General features: G+C 34.0%; 1 protein-coding gene across 2 annotated transcripts; it reads left to right on the forward strand.

Annotated features, from left to right (window-relative positions):
• The first annotated feature begins 218 nt into the window (after positions 1 to 218).
• Positions 219 to 18,656, forward strand: LOC126968065 (nonsense-mediated mRNA decay factor SMG9-like). 2 transcript variants are annotated; one of them, XM_050812873.1, is made up of 8 exons: positions 219 to 402; positions 536 to 755; positions 1,856 to 1,990; positions 4,035 to 4,301; positions 7,182 to 7,395; positions 11,122 to 11,307; positions 15,214 to 15,367; positions 18,394 to 18,543. In XM_050812873.1, exons 1-7 carry the CDS (start codon positions 367 to 369, stop codon positions 15,230 to 15,232), a joined length of 1,077 nt encoding a protein of 358 aa, XP_050668830.1. In that variant the 5' UTR covers positions 219 to 366; the 3' UTR covers positions 15,233 to 15,367; positions 18,394 to 18,543. The 2 variants fall into 2 exon arrangements, with proteins under 2 accessions (XP_050668830.1, XP_050668829.1); XM_050812872.1 differs by having other exon boundaries at positions 225 to 402; positions 15,201 to 15,367; positions 18,394 to 18,656.
• Positions 18,657 to 18,662: the final 6 nt, after the last annotated feature.

Below are 18,662 nucleotides of genomic sequence, written 5' to 3' on the forward strand. Positions count from 1 at the left end.
TATAGTGTTAATTTTTATAACTTTAAATGAATCTGTATATCACACCAAACAATATTTTTTAAAACAATAAAATCACAAAAATTCTAAAAATAGAGTGAAAATATATTAACATTCGATGAGACTTTATGAGCTGTAACTCTTGCCTTGTCTGGGCGTGACAAATTAAATAAATAATTTTGAAGAACTTGACACTTGACAGTCTTTCTTATTTGTTTTTGTTATTCTCAATTCTCAAAGTCAAATAACATTTCGAATTTCGATAATATTATTTGTTAGGTACTTTAGTAATATTTAAGATATAAGAAAATCAATACATGATATATTCATAATAAAAATAAATTTTTGATCCTTGCTAACATACTAAATATGGCTGAAAAGAAAAAGAAAGTATTGTCAATTAAGGTAAATAAAAATATTCCCTTTGGAAATAGTTTGTTTAAAGATAACCATCACCTTTCATTTATTATTTCTTGTACTTAAAATTTAATGTTCAAATATACAATATAGTTTGTTGAGTATCAAGCTATAATTTTAGGATAACACCACATTAGCCCATAAGAGACCAGTTATATTAAAGTCGGAGAGGGATACAAAAGATACAGGGAAAGATAAGGAAAAACAGCCTACTATTATATTGAAAACCCGTGAACAGAGTGCACCCAAGGATGAGAGACCTGTGAGTCCAAAAACACCAGCTGCTGAGGAAGGGCAAAACATATCTAAAATTGCACAAAATGAGTCCAAAGAGAAGAAGGGTAACTGACAATTAATATATCAAAATTTTGCAGAAAATATTTACTCTTTAACTTTCTTATCCAAAGTATTTGGCCTATTGGCCTAGTGAAGCCACTATAACATAAGCATGTTTGCCTAACAAGCAAACATTTCATATTTAATTAATTTTTATGTATGGTTATATGTGTTTTTATCTGAGTTTATTCATTTAAATATTTGCAAACACCTTTACACCCTAAATTGCTCCTATAAACTCATCTAGCCTTAGTCATGCTGGTAATTTATTATCAGTTGACCTGCACTATATAAATATACTGGGTGAAAGTTTCTTTTGTAAATTTCATCAACTTATGTAATTGATTGTCTCTAAAATAGTTCCTCTGTTTGTTTTAGTTTGCTATCCATTATGTGTCTATGGCACCAATTGTTTAGAATTTTTCTCCACTTTGTTAGGTTCTGTGGATCATTTGATGGCCTGTCAATAGCTAAGTGTGTTGACCCTAAAAATATATATATTAATTTTCTTAATACATTTATATTAATTTTATATACAAAAAAATATAAATGTTATAAAACAGGATTTGTGGTGTGTAACATCAAAAATAGCACCCGGTCTTGTAGGCAACTAATAATAAATAAAACTGCTACAGAATTCTGGGAGAGTTTCTTGCGCTGCTTCTTCTCGTTCAGTGTTCAATACCTGAGGTTCGGCAAAAACATCTTTCCAAGAAAGAATCACCATTTACAGTGATCGCCAATCTGTCTTCCAAGATTGGAGATTATGGCAAACACCACCTACATACAAGGCCCCAGCCCCTAGTCCCCTGTGGGCCTTGTTGTGGTTGCCATGGAACACTATTAAATTCCGTCATCCTAGATGGCAAAAAGCATGGCACAGAAGTATAGCGACACTGTCCTTCCAAAAGGGCAAAAAATCAAGTTAGGAAGTTCCGATTTCGCAACAGAGGTCGCTAGTCAAATCCAAGTCCAATGTGCAGTTTACGGGAAGCTCTGTTAAATCTTTTTGTGGTAAATAAAACAGTGTCAATGCAATTTTGAATGACATACTTTTATACATTCATTTATATTTAACATTACTTTCTTTTTATTTTTATTTCAGAGCAAAAACCGAGTCCTCCTTTGAAAATGATGAGTGAACCTATTAAATTATTAGATGAAAACTTTGAATTTAATAATGCAGCTCTTGAATTTCTAAATGATAACAATAGCCACTATTTGGTTATTGGCATTATAGGTTTGTACTTAATTCATATATTTGTATGTGTAAATTGATATTAAAAATGATATTTTGGGGATAGTGCAAATGGGTGTTACTAGCAGTGCAGTACATCTAACTAACTAGTTGTATTTGCACTTAAGTCAGACAGCATTTGGGTTTGAGGTCAAAGTATTGAAATTGTTTGTGCTTCGTATATAATTTCCGGACCATTTGGTTAACCTAATTGGTTTGTGTCATTCTGGGTACAAGTAGGTACCTAATAATGTAATTAAAAATATTTAGATGTTGCACACATAATGTAACGAGGTTGACATTACCTCATGAGACATTGGTTTTTACTAGGTAATTAGCGTAGGGTAAACATAACTGGGTGGGTGTTCGATAGAAGATTTTATTAAGGTAGGCATTGCCCGATCGCTTATATGGAATGCACACCCCTGGTTACTAGCATTAGATAATTCCAAAGTGTGACAAATGTGGCCAATTTTGATGTTTTTCAGACTGTGCAAATAAAATCTTGATTAACAGCCAACTGTTAGATGCTATTTGTGTTCGTGCAATAGTAAGGTAGAAATTGACTAGAAAACTACTTCAGATCTGCTGCCTCAGAGTAATTAAGCCATTTATTGATGCATTAATGTTATTATGTGACAGCAGCAATATATATATGTTTTTTTTTATGATAAGAAGGGCCAAGACCAGCAGGATGTTCAGCTGATGGTAATTAATCATCCCTGCCCATTTCATTGCAGTGCCACTCAGGATTCTTGAAAAACCCATAAATTCCGAGTTGCACTACAATTGTGCTCGACACCTTGACACATTAGATGTAAAGACTCATCCGCCCAGGAAATTTATTAGCTACAGCACCCTTCATACCTTCACCACTTCACACTTACTAATTGCTTACACATTACTGCTTCATGGCAGAAATAGGAGCCGTTGTGGTACCCATAATCTATAATAATCATATCATCATAATCCGTAAAGCCGTTGTGTCATCCTGTGCAAAGGATCCTCCCACTGTTACAGTTTCTTATTATTGTTATAATCACATCAAGTAAGACATGTTAAGATAAAGTTAATATACTAAGCTTAAAATAAAAGTATTAAATACTGTTAAGTTTTTTTCATCCGTATGTTTTATATTAAATCAGATTTGAAAAGTTGTTTGTCCGATTCTTTCCAGTTTCTTATTTTTTTCATTTTGTACACCATATAGGGCAAAAGGTTTGATTGAAAGATAAATGACAATCATAGATTCTTTAAAACAAGATATTTGATTTCAAAGAAAGGAATTCATGAAAATGCGATAGAACTTCCTGTAATTTTACGTATTATTCAATTTTACTGAAGCAAACTACAAAACTATGAAGAAAGAACTGTGCCACATTGAAATTAAGAAAATCTACTGGAAATAAGTGATCTAAAGAATAATAGTAATGTATCCGGCATTATTTAAAGTGTCAATTTCTTTCTTTCTTAAGATAGTGCTTTTACTGATATGAATTATTTCACTTTGGTTATTAATTATAATTTATTTCTCTCAATTACAATAAGTAAGGAGTAAATCTTTCTCTGTTGTTGTGTCAAGGCTCCGATAATTAAATGTCTAGATAGAGCCTACTGCTGCTACACAACAGATGAAAACAGGCCAAAAAAAATGCTAAAAATAAAACAGAGGTTAACTGTCAACCTCAATTTTTTCAACGTTTTCACAGCTGTAAAAATGTTGATTTAAGAGAGTGCCAATTACTTTTGGCACTTCTTCTCATTAAAGCTCAGCCTTTTCCAATTTGACATTCTTAGGTGTCATTTCCTTGACCTACATGAATAAAGTGATTTTGATTTGATTTGATAGGTGTGAAAGCATAACAAAGAAAAAAAAATTACAATTCCAATATTGACAATCAAATATTTGTATGCCGACATATTGAAGAATTGTGCTGCCTGTGCATCTACCAATTGTTAAGAACTGTGTTATAAAGATTCAAGCATAAATTAATTTTATTTCAACTCGAATTCACACTTAGTAATTAACTTTTTAATTATCTTTCAGGTACCCAAGGTGTCGGTAAATCATTAGTTTCAAATCTTATCAGTCAAAACACATCCTCCGACATCTGTGAGAAAATACAGAAATCACATGAATTTACTGATCAAACTACAGAATTCATAAGTGACATGTCAGGCTTAGAAAGTCAATTGGAAAGTCTGAATGTTCAAGATCCATCCAATATAAAAGAAGACCCACACACTGATCCTGTATTCAAATTCAAAATGCAAAACATGGAGCAAATTGAAAGGGGTGTACATTGCACTAGAGGTAAAATTCTGTCAATCCTAAAAAAAATAAAAAAAAACGTATAGAATTTATTTTTAAACAATTTGTTGTTTTAAAAGTGATAAACCTCACTTCTAGGATTAATACACAGATAAAATTTGAAAACAAAATTTTATGAACAATGCAGTGAACCAACCGTTCGAGTCACGTATCATCATAAAATCTTGTATTCTTTGTTCAACTCTCAGGTTGTGGCTTCATCTACAGGATCTACTTTACAGTTGATAACCTGCTCAACCCCAATATTGGCATATTAGGAAATTGACTTAAAGGTCGCTCTTCGTGAGACGTATTTATCGTCACAGGTATTTGTAACAGGTATTAAAATATCACCGGTTGTCACTGTGACAAGATATCAAAAATAACAGTGACAAGTATTAGGAGTATTTTGTAACAACTAGTATTTTATAACACCTAGTATTTTAGTAACGACTGTTATTTGAGTAACACCTGTTACTGAACAAGTATTTGATAACAACTAGTATTTTAGTAACAACTGTTACTGAACAAGTACTTAATAACAGCTAGTATTTTAGTAGCAACTGATATTTGAGTAATACCTGTTATTGAACAAATAATTAGGAGGATTTAGTAGGTATTTTTTTAACAGTATTTTGATACAGCTTTATTTGTGTGATTTGTAGGTCTGTTATATTATTTTTAATTCAATAGGTAATAAAATAGTTATGGTTCAACTATTCTTTTAAAATACATGGGATAAGAAAAGCCCTGTTTACTTTTATTGTTTACTGAATATTTTTCTTTTAGACACATTTATAAATAATAGATACATCAATTTCATACATTTATTTAACATACCTACAATTGTTAAGATAAGATAGGTACTTAGGTACCTAATTAAAATATTGAAGTAAATTTCAAATGGAAGACCCTGTCTCTGATATCATTTTTCGTAATCGTATTTATTCACAGTTATATTGTGCCTACGAGCAGGATTATACGGCTCACCTCTTCGAAAGAAAAAACCTATATTGGTAATTTGATAGTACCTACTGAATAATATATTTTTATGATGTTTATTTCTACTTTATTGTTGAATTATTCGTATGATAAGGGCACATTTTAATTGTGTACTAGGTAAGGATCACTGTTTAAGCATAGGTAGTATTGAAACATAATGAATACGAAAGTATAATGATTATTTTTATTACATCAAAACTATAAAAATAATTAATAGGTCTGTACAGCTTTACCTAAACAGAACTTTTGAAATTCGTAGTTACCACAAGAGAAAGTACTATGTAATACGTATAGATGGCGCTAACAAGTAACACCAAACAACGAAAAATATACGCCTCACTACAGTAGCTAGTACCTATATTATCACAGATAGTATTAAAATAACAGCTAGTATTTTGTAACAGTTATTTGTCGCTGTTACTTTTGAGTCACAGTCACCGTCATACTTAGTATTGCATTTTGCCTAGTACGTCTCAACTCTAGTCGCTCTTGTAAATCTAAACAATTATTTTTTTCAAAATATTATACCAAACTTTACAACTGCAGAGGTTCCTCAAGTGTAAAGGCATAAAATGCATTTATATTCTCAACATTGATTCCTTTAGCATTAAGATGTCACTTCTAACACTACCACTGTAGTGTCTTGCAGGTCAAAATCAATAAAAACAATTAGTATCATACAAATTTATAACTACCAAATTTAGGACTATTAAACATTTTACATAGATCTTCAAGAAGACAGCATATTCCCACTTTAAAGGCCGGCAACGCATCTCTTGACCTCTGGTCTTGTGGCCTCACTACTTTCCATTACGCAAGTGTCTTGCCCATTTTTCCCTCATTTCATTTCAGCCGGAAGACGTCCACCGCTGGACAAAGGCCTCCGCCAAAGATCGCCAAACGATCGGTCATATATAAATTATAATATATATGTTATATAAACAAAGAAAATGTTACTTTATTTTAAACCAGTCATTGACAGATCAGCCTAGCATTCCTTTGATGGTGGGTGATTACTCCAGTGCATCACATCATTTATAAGTCCATCAATCGACGATTTATTTAAACTGTGAGTGTGTAGATTTACAAACTGTGAAATTTGCGTATGATGGTTGTCCGTTGGGAATTTATTCGTTAAACATTCCTAGCATCTGGAATAATAGTTATTGTAATAACAACACATACATACATCTAAAAATATTCATTGTACTACTAAATGTTCAATTTGTATCCAAATTAGATCATGTTGTAAAACAAATAAAAAAAAAGTTTTGTCAAGACCAAACATTGAAAGTGTAAACAAGCCGAAGTTCAGATACAAACTATAAATATGGTACAAAGAGATTCTCCCGTAGTCCACTCGAGCCCACTTTATCGAAACAAGTGTTACATAGCTAATTGTAACAGCTCAGTCTCATTCATTACTCACAAAATTAATTGCTCAGTGTGCCAAAAGAATTCTTCACAGAAAAAAATTACTACTGAATATTACTTAGTTACATTATATTTATTTATGAACCTGTTGTGTAATAAGGGGTATTAAAACACGAATGTGGGTTTGTCATAGTGGTGGGGTGGTGATTAGTAACCTAATTATCAGCAGTTGCATGCCAGACTTTATCTACACCCATAATATTAAAACACCCAATGTCCTAACTCCTAATAACCATTACATCATCCAAACGATTGTTGTAATAAAATTCAGTACAACATAACAACACTCGTTTGGATGATGTAATGGTTACTAGGACTGTTTTTTTTATGTTAGCAGTATGCTAACTGTTTCAGAATCTATTATAGAGGATTCAAAGCATGGGTTTAGATAAACTACCTTATGTAGCCATATAAATTTGCTCCAAATCAAGGGCTTCTGTTTTCCAGGTGTTGATATGTACATAACAAAAGATCGTGTTATCATCCTAGACTGCCAACCGCTGTGGTCTCCATGTCTGATAGAGACCAATGCAAATGTAGTTACCTCCAGAAGTGCTAATATCGTTACGGTGGATTGTCTTCAAGTGGCATCATATTTGATGGCAATTTGCCATGTACTTGTTGCCATTCAGGATTGGTTTGTCGATTACAATTTTATCAGGTAAAATGTTTGTTATGATAATTTGCCATTTGATTTTTTTAATTATCTATCAGCAGCTATCTAGCCATAGTCTGATGTGCATAAGGTTTATAAATATAAGTTAAATAATTTTTTAAAGTAATCTTTTTTTGGTGCAGGTCCTAGTATAGTATTTAATATAGTATTTGCCATACTTTTTGAAGAATTCAACTTCTTCAACGTAAATGTTTTGCTAGGTTATTTAAATGTAAATTAATAATTAAAAGAATTCTTATAAGACAAACGCACGTAAGGGGACACCTGATGGCAATTGATCACCATCACTTACTCTCTTGCAACACCAAAGGAATCACAGGAGTATATTAATTGATATTGTAGCTGTGATGGCTCCGTGACAGGATAATTAATAATAATAATAATATCATTTATTTCAGGCCATAGCCCATATAATGTTCAAATAAAATTTGAAAAAAAAAACTTATGGACGATGCGGGATTCGAACCCACGACCTCCGGTGTTCCGTGCCGGTGCTCTAACCAACTGAGCTAATTGTTCGAGTACCGCGTCGTTATAAAATTCTGTTTGCTTTGTTCAACTATCAGGTTGTGACTTCATCTACAGGATCTACTTTACAGTTGATAACCTGCTCAACCCCAATATTTGCATATTAGGAAATTGACTTGAGATGTCGCTCTTGTAAATCTAAACAATATGTTATGTTTTTAAATTTATCTTATATTATTTTATATTATATTAATCCTAGAAGTGAGGGTTATCACTTTAAAAACATAACATATTGTTAATAATAATATCATTTATTTCAGGCCATAGCCCATATAATGTTAGTAAAATCTTATTCTAGGGTTAGGTAACACATTAAATACATTTATTTGAACACTTTAATTTTAACAGCCAATGTCTATTCACTATATTTTCAAAATTATTCATTACATTTGAAACAATATTGCAACATGCGGTCTCTAATAGAAAAAATCCTTTTTCTAATTAAAAGGCATAAAAGGCATTTATTTTCTCAAAATTGATTCCTTTAGAATTCTTTTTGATGTCATTTCTAATAACTACCTACTAGTTACTACTACCGCTTCAGAAACAAATGGCGCTCTGAGAGAGAAGAAGCGGCGCAAGAAACTCTCCCAGCATTCTTTTTTTGCGCTCTTTTCAATAAAAATATACAATATTGTACAGTCATTTCTATCGCTATAAAATAATCACAATCTAGTCCCAGGCTGTCTGATCATTTAGATATTCAGCAGTGGAGTAATAGGATTTACGACAGAGCCATTTTTTTAAATAAAACATTTAAATTTATTTATAGCATAAAAATCATTAATCCTACACAATGCAAACATTAAGGAAGCGCTACAATAACGTGGCAGACCCATAAACATTCTAAATGCGTTGTTATATTGAACTCTTAAAATGTTCATGGCCTTACGCGTATAATTAACCCAAAGATTGCTTGAATAAAAAGACTGACAGTATGAGGTAAATAGAAGCTTTTTAACATTTTTTTATTATTATTTATCACGGGGAGTGTTCCGAAGAGCTGTTTAACCTGATTCCTGCCGCCGAATTCCACCTTCGCACGACACGCCACAAGTTAGGATATCATCCCCACCATCTGGATGTGTGGCGGTCCTCCACAGTGCGGTTTTCAAAGAGCTTTCTCCCACGTACTGCAAAACTGTGGAATGAACTCCTTGTGCGGTGTTTCCGGGACGATACGACATGGGTACCTTCAAAAAAAGCGCGTACACCTTCCTTAAAGGCCGGCAACGCTCCTGTGATTCCTCTGATGTTGCAAGAGATTGTGGGCCGCGGTGATCACTTAACAACAGGTGACCCGTACTCTCGTTTGTCCTCCTATTCCATAAAAAAAAACTACACTGCTTAAATCTTCTTATAATCATATTAGATCTTACGGCTAAACATCGCCTTTCTCTCTCTATGTCAACGTCGTCGCTTAGAGTACTGGTGAGAAAATTACCTAAATATTAAATTTTTTCTACTATTGCTAGTTTCGTTCCGTTCAAATAAATAGGCGGTATGTTATCCGGGCCCTTTCCTGAGCGAAATACCATGTCATTACTTTTCTTTTCGTTATACAGTAACCCGTGTTCGCCAACAATTTTTTTACAGATAGTTTTTTCTTTGATTGACGCGAGTGTTACACAATTAAATAAAACACTTTTAAAGGATTAAAACGCGTGTAATTGTTACGGTTTTACATTAGATGTTTGCGTAAAAAGACGTTTCAAGACCTTTCCAGATCTCGTTTTCAGGGGGACTGCAGATGAATTCATCTGCAAATTGTTAACTAAAATAAAAATGTAACTTTTTACGCAAACATCTAATGTAAAACCGTTACAATTACACGCGTTTTAATCCTTTAAAAGTGTTTTATTTAAATTTTGAAAGATATTTACCAGTCCTGTGAGACCCTTGAACGAGGGGCTAAGGAGGACATGGTATCCGCGTAACTTATGCTATTTTGACATTAAATCCACCAATATGGCATCCGACATGGGCTGAACTCAGCTCCTCGATCAGTGTGTCGACATACAGATTGAATAGGATCGGAGAAGTCAGTCCGCCCTGCCTAACACCCACAGTTCAATGTGTATCAAAAATACAAGAGAGATAGAGAGTGAGATTATGTACGTAAGTAACTTGACTATTAATCATCCTAGGCAGAGGTGATAGATACAGAGATGACAGTAACCTGGACTTCAATGTTTTTTTTTTTAATGAAAATAAGGGACGAGACGAGCAGGTGGTTCAGCTAATAATTGTTAAGCCCTGCCCATTACAATGCAGTGCCGCTCAGGATTCTTGAAAAACCGCAAAAATTCTGAGCGTTACTACAATTGCGCTCGTCACCTTGAGACATAAGATGTTAAGTCTCATTTGCCCAGTAATTTCACTAGCTACGGCGCGCTTCAGACCGATACACAATAATGTTTACACATTACTGCTTCACGGCAGAAATAGGTGCCGTTGTGGTAATAATATAGCCTCCCACTGGTTAAATGTATGGATTGGGCTGCAAAATTAAGGTGCAATGTATGTGTAATTTATAATAGGCTACAATTTTATTTAAATAATTCACAATGGTTACTTTTTGGATTCAAATTAAATATATATCTGATAACTAGCTGATACCCGCAACTTCATCCGCGTACACACATGAATAAGCACGTAGTACTTATAAATATATTTATTTCATAAAACTTTATTAACTATATATTAAATGAAGACATCGCCATATTTTATCAATTTACATAAAAATAATTTGATAGATAGTCAATAATTGTAAGTAATCTACCAACTATAATAATAATAAGCATTTTATTTCAAACAAAAAGTAAGATACATGCATAGTTATGAGAAGAAAAAAATAAATAAAAGAAAGTTTGTGAACCAACTATAGTTACATAAAATTAGGTTTATTTTTACCTCATGATAAAGTTAGAAAGATATAAAAATTATAATTAGTTATTCATTTTAAACTATTATTTTTATTTGATTTCTGGGACACATCAAATAAAAATCGAAATCGTTGTTTTTATTTAATTCCGAGCATTTTCATATTTATTCACCTTTTAAACCTTCCCTGGACTTCCACAATTAATTTAAGACCCATATTATTATATATATATATATATATATATATATATATATATTTATATCTGATAATAAATATTCCAATACAGCATTATTTTGTAGATATATTCAAACCGCAGAGATGTTGAAGCCGTCCCTATCAGCATCCACTTCATCCAGTGTGAGTCAGGAAGCATCCGAGACCACATCTGTTGGAGAATCTCATCCACATCTACTGCTCCTTCACAATAGATGCCAACTGGAAGATTTCACACCTAGTTCCGTCAGGAATATGCAGGATCTTTATAGGTATAGTTATAACAAAATACACTATGGCACAGCCAATTAGCTTATGTATACTTTTTTTATGGAATAGGAGGACAAACGAGCGTACGGGTCGCCTGTTGTTAAGTGATCACCGCCGCCCACAATCTCTTGCAACACCAGAGGAATCACAGGAGCGTTGCGACCGGCCTTTAAGGAAGGTGTACGTGTGTGTGACCCATGTCGTTTCGTCCCGGAAACACCGCACAAGGAAGTTCATTCCACAGCTTTGTAGTACGTGGAAGAAAACTCCTTGAATACCGCACTGTGGAGGACCGCCACACATCCAGATGGTGAGGATGATAACCTAACTTGTGGCGTGTCGTGCGAAGGTGGAATTCGGCGGCAGGAATCAGGTTAATTTATAATCTAGTATTTTTGCTAAACGACGTTAAGTCGCAGCCATCTGGTTGAAGCAGCCAGCCAATTGGATGAGAACTAAGGCTCCCAATCCCACAGCCTATTTCCAATATCGGTATTTGCGGGAGTGAAAATTGTCGATCCCGCGTTTACTCGGAATTCGCGGGATCCCGCAATTAATAACCAATATAATCTTATCTAAGGCATTTTTAGGTGAGATATGGTAGTCTCTGCATTCCCCTGTAATGAATTCGAACGTAAATATAACAAAAAAAAGTAATGAAAAACTTTTATGAAAATTGTAAAGTTATTACGAGATCCAGTTACTTAGAGATCAAATTAAATTAATGTAAGACAACAAAAAGTGGAATTAAAACAATCAGTTTCATGACCAACATGTAACTGAAAATGTTTACGTTGAAAAAATAAAATGTCCAGGGTTTCGTTCGCCAAACTACTTCTTCTGCTTCTCTGTAATCCCGCAAATCCCGCGGGATCCCGGACTCGTAATACCGTATTACGTGGGACTTGAAAATGACGCGGGTTCCCGCAATACCGAGATAGGAAGCCCTAATGTGAGCCCCGTTGATAAAATGGCCGGCATTTGAAATGCAAATCAATTTCAGAAGAAAAACATTTCCAGACTTTGAAACAAAATAAGTTAGTAATGAAAACAAATATTAGCAATATAATCTCAAATAAAAAAAAAAACAATACTTATTGATCTATGTGGCCCTGGTCTTCCAAAACTGGATTCTACTCAATTACTATTGTGTCCATACTTTAATGAGCGCAACACTGATTTTCAGTGACCCCATTGTGTGATGTTTGGAACTGAACTGACATTTATGAGTAAAAATGTAAATAATTGTGGCACTAAAATACATTTGAAAAATGTATATTAACCCCAACTTAACCAAATTCGACAAACTGACTGTAACGAAATAGCTAAACGGCTCTTAACCATCTAGCTAAACGTTCCAATAACCAAAATGTTAATAATTGTGGCACTAAAATACATTTGAAAAATGTATGTTAACCCCAACTTAACCAAATTCGACCAACTGACTGTAACGAAATAGCTAAACGGCTCTTAAACATCTAGCTAAACGTTCCAATAACCAAAATGTTAATAATTGTGGCACTAAAATACATTTGAAAAATGTAAATTAACCCCAACTTAACCAAATTCGACAAACTGACTGTAACGAAATAGCTAAACGGCTCTTAACCATCTAGCTAAACGTTCCAATAACCAAAATGTTAATAATTGTGGCACTAAAATACATTTGAAAAATGTATGTTAACCCCAACTTAACCAAATTCGATCAACTGACTGTAACGAAATAGCTAAACGGCTCTTAAACATCTAGCTAAACGTTCCAATAACCAAAATGTTAATAATTGTGGCACTAAAATATATTTGAAAAATGTATATTAACCCCAACTTAACCAAATTCTACCAACTGACTGTAACGAAATAGCTAAACGGCTCTTAACCATCTAGCTAAACGTTCCAATAATCAAAATGTTAATAATTGTGGCACTAAAATACATTTGAAAAATGTATGTTAACCCCAACTTAACCAAATCGACCAACTGACTGTAACGAAATAGCTAAACGGCTCTTAACCATCTAGCTAAACGTTCCAATAACCAAAATGTAAATAATTGTGGCACTAAAATATATTTGAAAAATGTATATTAACCCAACTTAACCAAATTCGACCAACTGACTGTAACGAAATAGCTAAACGGCTCTTAACCATCTAGCTAAACGTTCCAATAACCAAAATGTAAATAATTGTGGCACTAAAATATATTTGAAAAATGTATATTAACCCTACTTAACCAAATTCGACCAACTGACTGTAACGAAATAGCTAAACGGCTCTTAAACATCTAGCTAAACGTTCCAATAACCAAAATGTAAATAATTGTGGCACTAAAATATATTTGAAAAATGTATATTAACCCAACTTAACCAAATTCGACCAACTGACTGTAACGAAATAGCTAAACGGCTCTTAACTATCTAGCTAAACGTTCCAATAACGACCGAAATGGCAATTAATTGTGGCATTTAACGAATGGGCTGACTGGGGGATTATACCAGATGGCTACAACTGACTGGCTGATACAACCTGGCTGAGACTTGACATCTATAATGTGTCTTGTTAAGTAATGGGAGTTCTCACCATTGTCTTTGTAAATATTCTGTGATGAGTACTTCAGTCTACATTGTTTTAAATCAGGTATTCCCAAAATTTTTAAGAGACCCCTTTCCCAAAATGAACTAACCTCAGACCCCCATAATAAAATTACATTTAAAATACCCTATCTCTGGTTTCTTCCCGTTCATATAATCATGATATTCTCTCATTAGTATTAATTAAATAGATATAAAATTCAGTTAATATCAAGTACAATTAATAATTATTAATACAAATTACATAAAAAGACGATAATTATTTTTATGGACTTATTTTACTCAACATTAGTATTCGTCGATTTTTAACCCTAGTCGATCCACAATGTCAAATTTCGTTTATGTCGACCCCAGGGCAACCGATATCGACTACTTTGGAAATCCCTTTTCATCATCATAATATTACCCGAAAGACGTCCACTGCTGGACTTCCCTTACCCAAAGATCTCCACAACCATCTGCATCGGTCAAGCGCTGCTCTCATCCATCCTAGTCAGATGTTCCGTTCATCTTGTTGAAATCCCTGTTTTAATCAGTTCACTGCAGCGCACCACCAAATGCAAACCAATTAATGTTTTCTTTGGTACAAGCGTACATATTCGTTGATAGTGACCATCTACCACAAAAGCAGAAAATGCATTTCATGGTATTCTAAACTTGAGTAATTTCTACGACTAGATGGCAATGCATGACAACTGCTGCTCAATATGCTGTGTTAGTGTGCGTGTGTTGCTGGAAATAAAGGCTAACTGTTCGCCGCTATTTATTTACAATGCAGTGCCGCTCACGATTCTTGAAAAACCCCGAAAATTCTAGAGAGATGAGACTTTAGATGTTAATTAGATAATTTATACACGGTCTAAATTTATACCTCTTGTTGTTAGGCAATGCATGACAACAGTCCGGGTTTATTATTTTAATGTCTATGACAGCTACGCCTTACACTCGCGATATGTTAGTCACTTTGATTTAGTGTGCGTGTGTTGCTGGAAACAGAGGCTAACAGTTCACCGCTATTAATTTCGACGTTTTCACAGCTGTCATAGTCCATCTAGACGTATAAATTATCTAAGAATCTAAGTAACAAAATTGTATATTACGCAACTAGGGAGAAAAGTAGGTCATTCCCACTCGCGGAATATTGACAATCGCGGTTGGAAATGCCCTACTTATCTCACGTGGTGCATATACGATTTTTAGTCCCCGGTACGAGGGACAAAAGTGGCCGATTCTCTCCGGGCAAGACGGCTTTGGACCTTTTCATCCAGGTGCGAAAAAAAAGTTAATTGGTATCTATTTATTCCAACAGAAAATCTTTCCAGAGATCTAACTTGCAGTTGAAGTCCGGAATGTATTTGTACAGTGATTCGAACAAAAATGGATTGAACGTCGATAGTGTTTGTAAATCATATGATATAGGCAAATGCGGGTCTCCAATCAATTTGTTTTTATTACCGGAGATCTACAGTGATTATGGTAAGTTTACAATAAATATAAATTTCGAATAATGTATATATAAATAACATAGGTAATTTATCATTCGTCCGTAAACTTTGGAATAAATAAGAATTCTAATTAAAAATCATATTATCTTACTTGTAAATTGTTATTTATTATAGTTTTTTTTATATCACCACACCCACAGAATAAAATTGTGTTAGGTAAGGAGGTTATTTCTTTGATTAGGACCCAAAATCATTCGGCCCAACATATATACGATTAACTAATTTTATTTTATTATAAGTCCGATGATCGGATGATAAATTTATGTTAATAAATATCATATATTAATTAATTCTGACGGGTTGGCGAACCACTTCCGTTCACAAATATGGCGTCCAGATGGTAGGAATATTTAATAAATTCTGACAGCTCGACAGATATCACTTCACAATATTTTTTTTATGAAAATAAGGGTCTAGACGAGTAGGACGTTCAGCTGATGGTAATTGATACGCTCTGACCAATACAATGCAGTGCCGATCAGGATTCTTGACAGACGCAAAAATTCTGAGTGGCACTACAATTGCGCTCGTCACCTTGAGACATAAGATGTTAAATCTCATTTGCTGACCGAAACACGGAAATGCTTAGACATAACTGCTTCACGGCAGAGATAGGTGCCGTTGTGGTACCCATAATCTAGCCGGCATCCTGTGCAAAGGAACCTCCCACTGGTAAAATATAATTTCGATGTGGTGTCTAAGCATGTGCTAAACGAATGAGTGTACTTATAATTTTAAAAACCAGGTAATTATATATTAGGTTATTTATAAGTCGTCCGTGGCATGAACATAAAATAGCATGTGTCACTTAAAGTACCTACAGTAGAATTGTAATTAAAAATTTATTATTTATTTATATTTTTTTTTTTTTTTATAGAATAGGAGGACAAACGAGCGTACGGGTCACCTGGTGTTAAGTGATCACCGCCGCCCACACTCTCCTGCAACACCAGAGGAATCACAAGAGCGTTGCCGGTCTTTAAGGAAGGTGTACACGCTTTTCTTGAAGGTACCCATGTCGTATCGTCCCGGAAACACCGCACAAGGAAGCTCATTCCACAGCTTCGTGGTACGAGGAAGAAAGCTCCTTGAAAACCGCACTGTGGAGGACCGCCACACATCCAATTGGTGGGGATGATATCATATTATTTATATTTTTTTTTTTAATGGAAAAAGGACAAACGGGCGTACACCAGGTGTTAAGTGATCACCGCCATTCACATTCTCTTCCAACACCAGAGGAATCACAGTAGCGTCTCCGGCCTTTAAAGAAGGTGTATGCGCTTTTTTTGAAGGTACCCATATAGTATCGTCCTGGAAACACCGCACGAGGAAGCTCATTCCACAGCCTTATAGTACGTGGAAGAAAGCTGCTTGAACTGTGGAGGACCGCCACACATCCAGATGGTGGGGATGATATCCTAATTTGTGGCATGTCGTGCGAAGGTGGAATTCGGCGGCAGGAATCAGGTCAAACAGCTCTTCGGAACACTCCCCGTGATAGGTGTGGTAGAATTTATTATACTTTTTATACCTACAGAATACAATTGCGTCATTTACGCAAGGATTTTTATTATTTCTTTAATAAAGACTCAAGATCATTTGGCCCAACGATTCTTTTAGTGTAGATCCGATTTGTGTTATATTTATTTCATTTGAACAGATATTTTTATAAACATTTTCAAAAATTATAATTCAGTCAGATTGTGAATTACACATCACTGAAAAAAAACCGTGTGATGTCGTGGAACACCGGATAGGAACGAAGTACCTTATAATAAAAATATTGATTTTTTAGATTTACTAAAAAAAATGGGAATTCCACGATCTAAAAAAAAAGTGTGTGTATACTTATGTATGCACAGTCGTGCTATTCTACGTTTGTAGAAATAACAATATTGAAAAAACCGTGAAATAAATTATTGAATATTAACGAATACGGCTGTATTGACTTGAACCCTTTGCCTGTCATAATAATGGACTAGTCAATGTAATAGTCAAAGAAATTTATCTTTGTAAATATGTGGGATGTATGATATAAATATTCGTTTATTGTATTTTGGATTGGTTTGGCCTTGTTACCAATCCTCTAAATAAATAATAACTGGCTTGCTTTCTATGAGAGAGAGAGAGAGACTGAAAACCACGCGCACGCCGCACGGCTTACAACTATAGCAAAAAGTGTCGTTACAACTTTTGGTCTTAATTTTTTCCGTCTAGCCCCCTTTTGCAACGCGCGATAAGGAACTTCGTTCCAAAAGTAGAATGTTGTCATACGATTAATTTTATTTTAATTTTTAAGTTAATTTAATTAACCTCTTCAAAAACATTATAAACTATGCTACACTTACGTAGTATTATTTCAATAGATACTATAGGGCGATTAATTGACTTTGTATTTAGTGATTTTCATTATTATAACACTAGAAATAAAGGATTGCTTGTAACTAATTCTAGTAGGCTTCAAAAGATACATAATAATAGCTTTAAGGGTAAATGTATGCACTTCTATAATAAAGTCCCAGCCACTGTTCAGGCATTATCTATATATTATCAGCATTCAAATTTATTTATATATTATGTTTACATAAATAAATTTAAATGCTTTATTAAAAAATGGCTCTGTCGTACATCCGACAGTCTGGGACTAGATTATTATTTTATAGCAATGACAGTACAATAATTGTATATTTCATTAAAAAGTGCGCAAAATAAAGAACGCTGGGAGTGTTTTTTGCGCCGCTTCTTCTCTCTCAGAGCGCCATTAGTTTCCGAAGCAGTAGTAGTGTCTAGTATATAAGAAATGACATCAAAAAGAATTCTAAAGGAATCAATTTTCAGAAAATAAATGCCTTTTATGGCTTTTATAGTCGGAAAATGAGGCTTACGGCCCAAATTGGAGTACTTGTACCTTAAGAAATGTTATATTTTAATGATCTCCCTCACTTCGTGTGCTTAGATACCTTAAAAATTATAGTTACCTATGTAATGTTTTAGATAACAAAGAAATATACCGTGGACATCCATCGTTCGAAGAGTTAGCAAAGCGCTTAAGGTGGATGCTGATGGGGGTAAACAGACATCAAATAACCAATGTTCCAAACCTATCTGAGAGAGGCTGGTACCACTTTTGTAATAAAGCTTGGGAGACCATCAGAAAGTGTACATTCTTCTTGGAATACGAAAGGTTTTTGCCGTGATAACAACAATGTATGTAGATATGGATAGGATTAAGATAAATAAAAATTCTATGCCATGGAGTGTTG

The sequence above is a fragment of the Leptidea sinapis genome, chromosome 14, assembly GCF_905404315.1.
Source record: "Leptidea sinapis chromosome 14, ilLepSina1.1, whole genome shotgun sequence".
NCBI lineage: Eukaryota > Metazoa > Arthropoda > Insecta > Lepidoptera > Pieridae > Leptidea > Leptidea sinapis.